We start from the raw sequence: 12,741 nt of genomic DNA, 5'->3' as shown, positions 1-12,741 counted from the left end.
ATTAAGCATTTTAAAGCGCACACAGAAAATTTTTTCATTTGTCATGCACTTAGAATTTCAATAGCTTCACTGGATTGCTCTCGGCAACTGATAGGAGTGTAACTCGTACAAACTTGAACTATCTCATAAAATTATGGATAAAGTCAATTACAGACGAAAAATTAACTAATCTGTACTTAGCCGTTACTTGATGTCTTTATTTGCTTCTTTTTCATTCCGTTCACGCCTAGCGGACGCCTTTATTCGTTTAAATGATAAATAATAATAAAGGATTTTTTATTTTATTTATTTTTTTATTTATTGTATCTTTTTAAATGGAACACCCTCTATATTTTTACATATTTGAATTTGCCTGTTTTCAAGGTTTATAAATAACTTTACTTTTTGCAATTTGATTCGGCCGTTCTCGTGTTATTTGAATATTTTTAGAAAAATCTGCGCGAGCAGATATTTTTTCAAAAAATCAGAGAACACTCGATTTTTGGGATATCAATTTAGAATTCAGAACATGCCTAAGGAATATGATGGAGTATGTTTTGGTGCCGAGAACGGCTGTCTAGAACGTTTGGTCACTTTACTATGGCACGTTAACTTTTCGAAATTTGGAAGTACCATAACTTCATTTTTTTAAATAGCACACCCCATATTTTATTATTTAGTCGTCTTCGGTGTCTCATTCTACATCTTTTATATCCTTTAAAAATACACACATATCATATGGATATTTAGCCTAGTGTGCCATGGAAAACAAGCCTTCTCAATGAGTTCTTATCAAAGACTCACTTGTTTACGTCACTTGGTGAATGTGAGCTAATAATTATCTGTTAGGTCCTTTAATATTAGTACTAAAAAGAGTTAAAATCGATATCAATTACGAAAATACACAGGAAAAAATCGTGTCGTGTAAAAATTTTAGAGTAGTTGGTAAAAAGAATTAGAGTAAAAATTGTAATATCACATGGTAAAAATAACTCTAATGAACACTATATTTAATATTAATATAGAGTTCATATATTATTCACTTAATAGAGTAGTTTTTACAGTTCTCTAAAGGAGAGTTCTTTTTTACTTATGTTAGTGAAGTTATGTAATATATAAAACATTAAATTTTACACTAGACGTGTACTTTTCCTTCGGGTACTTCGTAGGCACCGCACTATTTTGCTCGGGATTACTCGTTGGTATCACGTGATCAACATGTGGTGTGATACAGCTAAAATTTAACGGTCATCTACTAAACGTACTAAACGAGTCGGAACTCGATAGCGTCTCGAGACCTGATTTACGCGATATAGAAAGAAAGAACGATTTTTATTTTAGTTATGTTTGCCAAAATAAAACATTCATGATGTGAAATTAGTGGAACTTCCGGAAGATTTTACATACAAGTTCCTTGTGAAGATTGGTAAAAATGTGCAACTTGGTGCAACTATACAAACAGGAAATTTATAGAAGACTCATTAGATGCAGTTTTGATGGTGACTCGGTGGAAACTTTAAAATGAATTAAGTATTATATATGTTATATGTATATAAACAGAATTTAATTTTTTTAAATTTAAGTTATAACAATATATTACAAGTAAAAATAAAAACAAATATTTTATAATTTTGATTTTTATTACAAACGTAAAACTTCCCTAAAAATACTCCACTTCCTATTAAAAATTAACACTAATAAGTGTAAGATACACACTATTTAGTGATATTTCGTCAATTAATAAAGTAAAATTAGAGCGAATTTTTAATAATTTACACTGATTAGATTAGAAATGTATCTAATTAGAGTGACGACAACATCTAGTTAGATTACATATAATACACTGTTATAGAGTAACGATTTTACACTATTTAGTAAACACCATCTTCTCACTATATAGTGTAAATTTTTAATCTATTCACCTACACTATATAGTGCAAAAAAATAACTCTAAATAAATTGGACCGATCTGAACCATGTTTTAGAGTTGATTTTTACTCTATATTTTTTCCTGTGTAATATTTACACAAATCAAGAAATTCTTAATTTATTTTTTATACATGAAAAGCGCGACAAAGTTCGTGATATGATTCTCAGATCTTCTTTGACAGCTCGAATTGAGGTGTTCTCTTCCGCTGCATTATCTACTACATTTTTTGGTCAGTTTAACACGTGATTAATTAGTTCAAAATGTAAAACATTTGCTTCTTCTGAATTTACCTTTTGTCATTGGAGGTAAATGTGGATAGTTTTCATTAAACATTCTGCAAGTTCTACTAAGAACTTTGTCCCACTTTCCGTACATACATAAAAGTAAATTAAGGATTTCTTCTTTTGTATAAATATTAATCCTTGCAATACCATGACTATCCTATTATATCTCTTTATTTGATGAAGTTTGATGCTCCATACATAAAATATATTCGAGACGTATTATATGACTATTTTTTGTCTATTATTTCGGGTTTCAATGATATGCTCACGGATAGTAAAAAAGTTCTTCTTTAGATGTTGATACAAGTTTTAAATGCCAAGAAACATTAAGACCACGATAAATTAAAAAGCAATTCTCTTATGAATGCGAAGATCAACCCGTACAGAATGAAGAAGTAAGCTTTAAAGTGAACTCTTTTTTTGAAATGTTAGACGTCGCAATATCGTCCTTAAGTGAAAGGTTTGAGCTGCTATCTCAACATTCAGAAATAATTAATTTTTGATGGAATCTCTCCGAATTCAATAAATGTTCTCAAGAAGACCAGCTCAATCTTTCTCAAAAACTTGAAACAGCATTAAGTGACAAAAATAACATATGCGACATAAATAGAATTGATCTTATGCATGAACTACAGATTTGGCAGAGCTTTGGGGACAGTCTTACATCGCCCGTTAAAGCTTCAAATTATACAGGGTGACTGGTACATAAACGTGAATATTGAAATACGTTGTTTTAGAGCTCACTTGTAATTGATTAAGCTAAATATGCCTTATAGAAAAGTGAATAATTTAGAAAATATTTCAATTTTTTGCTTTTTGTACAAGTTCAGTACATACTCTTACAAATCTTGAAATTTAGAGAGTAACAATAGTTTCTTTGGCAATGTATCGACTTCTCTGGCTAGATTACATCCTTTACACATTTAAAGTCAAGAAATACTATAAATATTTCGATGGTTTAAAAATACAGGAAGTGAAATATTCGGTTTTTAAGTTAATTTTCAAACAAATTTACTCATGAGCGTCTATTTCAAAATTTCGATGATACATTCAGCATACAAATTATTGTAAAAACTTCTCTGTTTTGTTACCTTTCTAATAAGGTATGAAGCATGGCAAAATGTCTTTCCAGTTAGCCAATAATAAGATAACAATTGGTGCGAGCACAATTTTGTCAACCTACCCAATGTGAATAAAATCTAAAATCGATTACACCTGCGGTTGAAATTCAATTCATTAATGGTTAACAACCATCGGTTAAACAATTTTTTTACGTTTTGGTAGTAAGCCATGGAATTTAGACAGTTTTTTCGTTAATATTGTTTATTTTTATTTGAATAAAATTTTGGTATCGACGTCTAGCTGAGACTGGCAATTTAAGAAAAGCCGAACGTGTAGGACGTGCTGGACTTAATGTGGAAGAAGACATTTTGGAAACATTCGATGAAGCACCCACATCCAGTACAAGAAACGTCGCTGTTTATTTGGGGATATCACAATGGAAAGTTTGGTCAACTCTTCGACAAATGGGCAACCATCCTTATCATTACACACCTGTCCAAGCACTTGAAGACGGCGATCCTGAACGAAGGATTCAATTTTGCCGGTTTCTTTTAAATGCTGACATTCAGGATGAATATTTCTTGAGAAGGATTTTATGGACCGACGAATCAAAATTTAACAGAGAAGGTATAACAAATCTTCATAATTTACATTATTGGACTGACGAAAATCCTCATCTAACGGAGGAAACGAGCAACCAAAGAAAATTTAGTGTGAATGTGTGGATGGGACCCATTGGAAATAATTTGATTGGTCCTCATTTTTTTCCCGGTCATTTAAATGGCGCAACGTATGGTGATTTTTTACATAATAATTTAATAGAAATGCTGGACCGTGTACCTCTAGAAAACAGGAATAACATGGTTTTCCAACATGATGGATGCCCTGCGCACTATTCGCAAAATGTGCGAAATTCATTAAATGAATTATTTCCCAACCGCTGGAATGGGAGAGGAGGTCCAATTCCATGGACTGCAAGGAGTCCTGATTTGACGCCCCTAGATTTTTATGTGTGGGGCCACATGAAGGAAAGAGTGTATGCAACACAAATCAATACTAGGGATGAATTAATAGAGAGAATCCAAAATGAAGCAAATGTTTTAAGAATTACAATTACAAATAAAATAACAAGGTCGGAAATAAGAAAAAGGGCTCGAGCATGTATTAGGAATAAGGAACCAACTGATAATTTTTACTAATAGGTATGAGTTAAGTATTTATTCAGAATTAAAAAAGGTCGTTTTGCATATTACCAATAAGAAACCAACGGTAAGGTTTTTTCCAGTTGGTTCCTTATTGCAACAGAGGGGGTCCAATTGTGTTTCGCGCTGAGTTTTTTTGAGTTAGAGTTAAAAGTTATGTCACATGATTGTGTTAATTTTTTTTTAATGTTAGTTGCTTAATTTTTTATGGTTGTCTGAATTAACGTTATGTTTTAGTTCCAATAAGCAACAATAAATAGTAGGTGTAATCGATTTTGACTTTTATTAACTTTGGGTAGGTTGTCAAAATTGTATTCGACATTTTGCCATGTTTAATACCTTATTCGAAATGTAAGAAAATAGAGAAGTTTTTACAATAATTGGTACGCTAAATGTATTATCAAAATTTTGAAATAAACGCTCGTAAATGAACACATTATTTAAAAATTAACTGAAAAATCGAATATTTCACACCCTATATTTTTAAAGCATCGAAATATTTAAAATGTTTTTCAACTTAAAATGTGTATTAGAGTGTAATCTATCCAGAGAAGTCAATACATTGCCAAAGAAACTATTATTACTCTCTAAATTTCAAGATTTGTAAGAGTATGTACTGAACTTGTACAAAAAACAAAAAATTGAAATAACTCCTCAACTATTCAGCTTTGCATAAGGCATAATATTTGGCTTAATCAATTACAAATGAGCTCTAGAACAACGTATTTCAGTTAGTTCAAGTTGATAACAATCTAACCCATTCATTTCCTAATATCTATATGTAGTTCTCTATGGATTTTGTTAACAATTCCAGTCTCAATTGCTACAGCAGACAGACATGTCTGCGAGTGACATTTTACAAAAATTAGATATAGATTTAATAATACGGCAATTTGCTAAAAATAAAGCCAGAAAAGCTCAGTTTTTGTAAGATGCATTTCAATATACGCATTTTCTTATTAATTTTTGCCGATAGCGACCATTTATTGGAATTGTTTCCTTATCGACTACTTTTTTATTCTTAACATCAACCAAGATACCGCATCTAGTTAGGAAATCAGCACCAATTATTGGTTTACTAACGTTTTTTAGAACAATTTTGTATATCACACTTTGTGTGGTATGGCACACTACAGTATTGACGAAAATCTAAATTAAATGTGTTTGAACTAAAAACCATTCTTTGTAAATGAACTATTTAAAGAATTTGTGATAAAAAATAAATCCAAAACACTAATTTTTTCCATTATGATTAATTTTGACTATTTGAAAGATATCAATTACAGTTTCCTGTAATCACAAATCAGTACAATCTTAAAATTCACCAATAGATGGCCTTAATTAATAAGCAACCGTCAACATTTAAAAACATAACCTAAAGATATAAAGCAATTTAATTTTCGTGCAAAATGTCAACTTTGCAAGGTAAATATGAATAAATCGTTATACCCTATTTATTTTACTAGTTTAATTCATGTTGTAGATAAAGAAAACGAGCAATTTATAGCACAACAAACTAAATTGGCTATAAGACGCAGTAAAGGCCACAAAATTCTAGAAGACCTTTACCAATCTATAAATGAAAGTAGACATGCAATATTGGTAATATAAGTTTCATTAGAGCTTGTAAAAAGCTTAAATTGACTTTTTTTTTTTAGATGGAACACAACTTTGTAGTTAAATCGGTAGACTTTCCGGAAATAAAAAATCCTTTTGATCCTTATAAAGAGGAAGAATTGATATCGGAAGTTGTATGTATTATTGTAGTATTCATATAGTTTTTGTAACTTATCTTTTGGATTATTTTGTTATAGGATACAGCGTTGGAGAAGAAATTACAGCAACAAATTTTATTATGTGATATTCTCACTAAAAAAATTAATATGAAAAAGGCTTCTTAATAATTTAATCTAATAAATGTTGATATATTATTTCTAAACATTTCAGTCTTGGTTTTGTACCCTAAAAAAAAATAATGTAGTTATTGAGGTAAAAATACAGGTGATTTTAATGTAGTATGTCAAATTCCAAGAAAATACAGCTACATGAACACATTTGAAGCGGCAAATTTTCTTCCAACTACTAATTTATTAAAACTACACCTTGTATTAACCCTATTATAACAGACATTCATTATATAACGTTTTTTATAAATAACAAGGGCTCACAAGATCAGCACAACTTTACCCAAATGTATCTACATATTTGTAAAAAGTAAAAAAGACATGATTTAAATTCATGTCTTACAAATGGCAAGATATAGTATGTAACGTGATCACCATGCGCCATTTCGTATCTCTTTATGTAATCAACTTGAGGGTTTGGCTGTTAAAACACTATTTTATGTTTGTGATTTTATGTTGTAACTGAACTTGTATGATGGCTCTTCTCCTGATGGCGTCGGATAAATCTTTTTCCTATTCCTCCATCCACCTCTTCCACTCCCTCTGGTTCCTGGCTAATTCCTTTATATCTGCTAGAGTCTTCCCTCTGTTTTTCCCAACTTCTACTATTCTTTCCTCCCACTTCTTCCTAGGTCTTTCCCTCTTTTTCTTATCCTTATTCTTTGATTCAAATACCTTTTTTCTATTGTGTTATGTTCAATTTTAATTATGTGGGCGTACCAGTTTAGTTGCTTTCGCTCTATTTTGCTGATTATCTCCTCTTGATCTACTCCCAGTCTTATTTCCTCATTCCTTATCTGTGATCTTTCCTTCTTGTTTATCTTGGAGTGTCCATGATTCACTGACATCCGTTAATATTGGGACTGCCACCGCGTACACTTTCAATTTTATCTTTTTATCTATCTCCTTCTTCCCAAAAATTGTTCTGTTTAGAGTATGATATACGTTGTTTGTTTTCCTTGTTCTTGCATTTATGTCTTAGTCTATCCTTCCATCTTGTGATATTATACTGCCCAAGTACTCATATGATGATACTTCTTCTATCTTTTATACCTTAATAAATATTTATTTCAGGTTTTTTCTTATTTCCTGTTTATTTATTATTACAGCAGACGACATCCTTGTTATCCAGAGCATCTATTCCTCGCAAAGTACTGTTCGCCTCGTACAAGGTCACCATATTGCTAGATGGAAAAAACCGCATATGATTGCTAAAGATCTTATTTTACCTGCAGCAATTGATATGGTATCTGTAAAGATTGGAGAATCGGCGGCTAATAAAATAAAAAATATTCCTCTTTCAAACAATACGATTAGTCGTCGCATACATGACATTGCTGAAGACATTAAGAAGCAAATTGTGGAAAAACTTTCTGGTTTATTTGCCAATTAGCTGGATGAAACGACAGACAGTAACAATAACGCTCAATTTATATGTTACGTGCGGTACGTGGAAAAAACAAATGTATATGAGGATTTGTTAGTTTGCAAAAAAATGACTGCTATCGGGAAGGCTTGTAATTTGTTTACAGTTAAATGATTCATACATGGAAGAAAATAACATGCAATGGGAAAACTGTGTCGGTGCGTAGGACATCAAACTCTCATTAAAGACAAGGCTCCAAATTCAAAATGGACACATTGTATCATATATAGAGAGACTCTGGCTGGAAAAATATATCACCTGAATGAAATATTGTGATAGATATAATTATCAAAGTGGTAAACTTCATAAAAACAAGACCCGTGAAGGCAAGATTTTTCCAAAAGCTTACATCTTTATTTTATTATTGTAACTCTCATTGGTTGTCAGGAGGTAACGTACTCTCACGTGTATATGAATTAAAAAATGGGTTATATGCGTATTTATTGCCAAAATCGCACAAATCGAATCATCGATTTCTTAATAAAAATGGCGTATCTTTGCGACGTATTTGAAAAATTAAATACTCTTAATAAATAGCATATAATGCAACTGGCTGATAAAATTGCAAGCCTATCAAAAGAAGTTGTTGTGGAAAAGAAAATTAGAAGAGGAGCATGGAAATACTGATTGTTTTTCTGTTTTAAAAGGCTTCCTGCAAGAAAATTGTAATTGTTTTCCTGCAAATCTGTTCAAGATCTGATGCCAAATTTGCAATTGATATTAATCCAACACTTATCAACATTAAGCACCAATTTTGATAGATATTTTCCACAGAATCTTGATCAATACGACTGGATTAGAGATCCATTCCAATCGACCCCACTCCATCTTCACTTTCAACAGTTGAGCAAGAACAACAAATTAGAGAATTAAAAAAAAATTAAACTCAGGCCTAGTGGTACAAGATTTGCGTCTTTTGAAAAAGCATTAGTATCGTTGTTTGAGATATCGAAATTAATAGCGCAATCAAAAAAGCCTCACACAATACGAGAAACTCTTGTGAAACCTTGTTTGATCAAAGCTGTCGAAGAAGATTTAGGGTTAGAACCAAAAAAAAAAGTACAAGATATACCTTTATCGCATAACACGGTGAAAGCTGGAATTGAACTTATGTCAAATGATATAGAGGAGCTAGTTGTTCCAAAAATTAAAAAATCACCTATCTTCGATTTGCAGTGTGATGAATCCACTGACATTTCTAATTGCTCTCAGTTACTAGTTTTTGTCCATTTTTTAAATGACGACAACATAATCAAAGAAGAATTATTGATTTCACACGAACTGGCAATGACATCAAAAGGTATCGACGTCATGAACATAACTGAATATTTCCAGAAGTATGACATTGTGTGGGAAAAACTAGCCGGTTTCTGTACGGATGGTGCTCCAGTGATGTTAGGATCACGTTTCGGTCTGGCGACCTTAATCAAACAGAAAAATCGGTCAGCAGTAACATCGCATTGTGTCCTTCATCGCCAGGCGTTAGTTTGCAAGACTCTTCCTAAATACCTTAATAATACAATACAATTAGCCATAAAGGTGATGAATGTTATCAAAAGCAGTGCATTCAATACACGCCTTTTTAAAAAACTGTGCACTAAAATAGACTCCGACCATGTTTCACACAGAAATTCGTCAAAAGGCAACATACTGGAAAGATTATACAAGCTCAGGGAAGAGGTTGAGATGTTTCTAGGCGAGAAAAAAATAAAAGACTTGCTGGAGTAGTTTTCTGATATGACATCCCAGTTGTATTTGGCTTATCTTGTGAACTTACAATTACAAGGTTCAGGAAATAAACATTTAGAAGACTTCGCAAATATATTTATCTTTGAAGATAAACTTCGTCAAGCTTGCAAGGACAATTATAGTGCGTTCTCAACATTAAAAAAACTCTTTGATGACAAAAAGTATGACATGTCATCTGCAAATGTTGGCCGATGAATTTAATCGTTATTTCCCAAAATATAGCAATACAGAAGCTGAAGTTCACCTCACTTCAGGCTGCTCAAGTTGCAGGTGAAATTCAAGAACTTATTGAATTGCAAAATGATAGAAACTGTAAGGACGCATGAAACTGATTCTTTGGAGCAGTTTTGGTGTAAGAAAGCAATTTCATACATCAAAATTTCTCCACAACTTATTTATGCGAACAAGTATTCTCTTCATTATTGATTATGAAAAACAAGTCTAGAAATCGATTGAAGGTAAGTGATGATAAGCGTGTAGCTTCGAGCAAAAATATCACCCCAAGAATTCAAGAACTTGTAAAAGATGCAAGCTCAAAAATCTCAACTATTTTTAAATTTATTGGGAACCACTGCTGTAAAGGGAGTCGCAGTATAAAAAAGATTGGAAACCCATGCTCTATCTGATAAGCTAATCAAATATGGGTGTTCCATTTAAAATTTTCGACTTTTTTGCAATTGAATATGGTGAAACACTAAAACAGTAGTTATATTTTTGATCACTCTGTATAAGATAGACTGATGTAGCCAATGGCGCTCTAGTTAGGGGTATCCAAGCAGCAACTGTTACAAATTTGAACTTTCTAGCTCGATCAGTCGCTAAGAAATTCAGATTTAAAGGACAGTGTCAAATTGCTAAAAAAGTTTCTAATTAAAATAACTCAAAAACTAAAAGCACTAGGTATCAACATATCTTATCAAAGTCAACATATTCTTGTGTGTAGAATCAGAATACGTAATAAAAACTATATCATTTCATTTAAAATAACATACAGGATGTACAAAAAGTATGGAATAATGGTTCTACAGCCTAAACTTCAACTTATATTAAAAAAAGTTTTAAATAAAAGTTACTTGAAACTATTTTTTGCACATCTTGACGTAGAAATAAAATAAAAATGATGACGGCAGTCTGAGTTACGGCATGGTAAGTGTGTTTTTAAATGGAACAGCCTGTATATTTTATGTTTTTTGGATTCATTTGGACAAGTTGCAAAATACCATAAGATTTTAATGCTTTAAACTGCATAGTGTTCGAGATATTGAAACTTTTATTTAAAAAGATCTGACGTAGCGACAACAAATTATGGCGTCATTATGGCATAAACAACCCATTTACCACGGTTAGCGACGAAGATGTTTGGAGTCGGTATAAGCTCCGCCCATCCCTGTGACGTCAAGGCTTAGGTTGTCTATTCCATAATGACGCCATAATTTGGTTGTAGATACGTCAAATCTTTTTAAATAAAAGTTTCAGTATCTCGAAAACTATGCAGTTTAAAGCATTAAAACCTTATGGCATTTTACAACACCTTGTCAAAAGGAATTCAACAACTTTAAAATATACAGGCTGTTCCATTTAAAAAACACACTCACCTACACACTACGCCAAGATATGGGGAAAATAGTTTCAAGTAACTTTTATTTAAAACTTTTTTTAATATAAGTTGAAGTTTAGGTTGTAGAACCATTATTCCATACTTTTTGTACATCCTGTATATTTATTTCGGGCGTTATGGGACACTGTAAGTATAAGAATATTTTCCGTTTATAGTGTATTAAATTTCCTACAACTTTGGTCAATTGGTTGTGTATTTTGGCTCCTTAATGCCATTTATGCACTTTGTCACTTATGTGGGACACCCAGTATAAACTTTCAACCCCTAAAACTTAGTTAGTCTTTTACTGCATGTATAAAAAAATATGTAAACCTTATTTTGATTCCTTCTATGACTGTACCAAATTTCATCAAAGTTGGTGTGCCACTTCCCTTGTAAGAAAAAGTATCTCATCAAATATCGAATTACAGACTCTTCCTCACAAAACCAAAATTATAATAGACTTGTAATGTGGTTTATGGAAAAACTTAAAAGCTGAATATTGCCTCATGGGTATAGAGCCCTTGTTATGCTTCATATTCTCAAATGTTGCTTAATATTACCTTTATATCTCATCAAATTACTTTGTAATTAATTAAGCCACATCCTAAATCAATCCAATTTTGTTCATACATGATATTATTATTATAGGGAATCATTTAAACAATGAACAAGTATGTGGAATTTAACACATTACTATTAAATCACCCTGATTATATTAAAAAGTACCGTAAATAATGGAATAATGGTATCCTTATTCTCATCTTTAACCAAAATGCTTAATACAAATAACACACGATGCTAAAATTTTAATAAGATAATTTAGATACATATGTTGTTCCAACTTGATGAAATTACGTACCTTAGAAAAAACTTCATTAATAAATAAACCCTGTATTGATTTTGCTGGAATAAATGCAGATGAGAATCCGAATTTGTATTTTTGTGTAATTTGACATCCTAATTGTGGAACATACAATAATTTTTCTAAAAATTAAATATTAATTTATTTATGATATTTAATTTAATAACGTACCAGATTTAACAACATGGAATATTTTCCAAGTAACTAAGATTATGATTAAAACGAGAAAAACGAAATATTTTATACTATACAATTCAAATAAAACCCCAAAAAACCCAACAAAAATGATTAAAAAAAGTATTAAACATTTACTTCGGAGGTTATAATTTTTAATTTTTTTTATTGTAACCTCTGTACTATTACTATGTTTGATAATGCTTAATTTTAAATATTTCCCATAAATATCTTCATACTCCTTATTTTCTGATTTATCACCCGAAAACATTTTTACTTTTCAAACTTTTAGGTTATGTGCAAAATTTTAAGATAATTTTAGTTGGTTAAAATTTGGCAACATGGCATTTGTAACCTAATTTCCACCATCAAATTCCATAAACGCAAACCACAAGCATTCCATTTAAATACCATAAGACGATAATTAAAACGTTTATTAAAATAACAATTAAAGAAAAGTTATAAATATAATAGGGAGAGTTAAACTTTCTTTTGCGCAGAATCAGCTGTTCGAATTTAAATTTCCCGCCGCGAAGGCGCGCTGTCCTTGCAATTGCCCTTGTGAACCC

The 12,741-nt window shown here is 31.4% G+C and overlaps 2 protein-coding genes across 2 annotated transcripts; one reads left to right on the top strand and one right to left on the bottom strand.

Moving 5' to 3' along the window:
• The first annotated feature begins 5,789 nt into the window (after positions 1–5,789).
• LOC111424665 (uncharacterized) lies at positions 5,790–6,511 on the top strand. Its single transcript, XM_023058291.2, has 4 exons — positions 5,790–5,882; positions 5,941–6,059; positions 6,116–6,208; positions 6,272–6,511. Exons 1-4 carry the CDS (start codon positions 5,867–5,869, stop codon positions 6,356–6,358), a joined length of 315 nt encoding a protein of 104 aa, XP_022914059.2. The 5' UTR covers positions 5,790–5,866; the 3' UTR covers positions 6,359–6,511.
• On the bottom strand, positions 6,293–12,737 carry LOC111424669 (phosphatidylinositol N-acetylglucosaminyltransferase subunit H-like). The gene is made up of 4 exons (XM_071198036.1): positions 12,170–12,737; positions 11,996–12,120; positions 11,863–11,934; positions 6,293–6,419 (listed from the first exon to the last, which is right to left on the bottom strand). The coding sequence occupies exons 1-4, from the start codon at positions 12,441–12,443 to the stop codon at positions 6,363–6,365; spliced, it is 528 nt and encodes a 175-aa protein (XP_071054137.1). The 5' UTR covers positions 12,444–12,737; the 3' UTR covers positions 6,293–6,362.
• Between the last annotated feature and the right edge of the window lie 4 nt (positions 12,738–12,741).

This window comes from Onthophagus taurus, chromosome 7 (assembly GCF_036711975.1).
Source record: "Onthophagus taurus isolate NC chromosome 7, IU_Otau_3.0, whole genome shotgun sequence".
NCBI lineage: Eukaryota > Metazoa > Arthropoda > Insecta > Coleoptera > Scarabaeidae > Onthophagus > Onthophagus taurus.
Note: the sequence above shows the minus strand (reverse complement) of the source record. Positions and strands in the feature narration are given on the sequence as shown.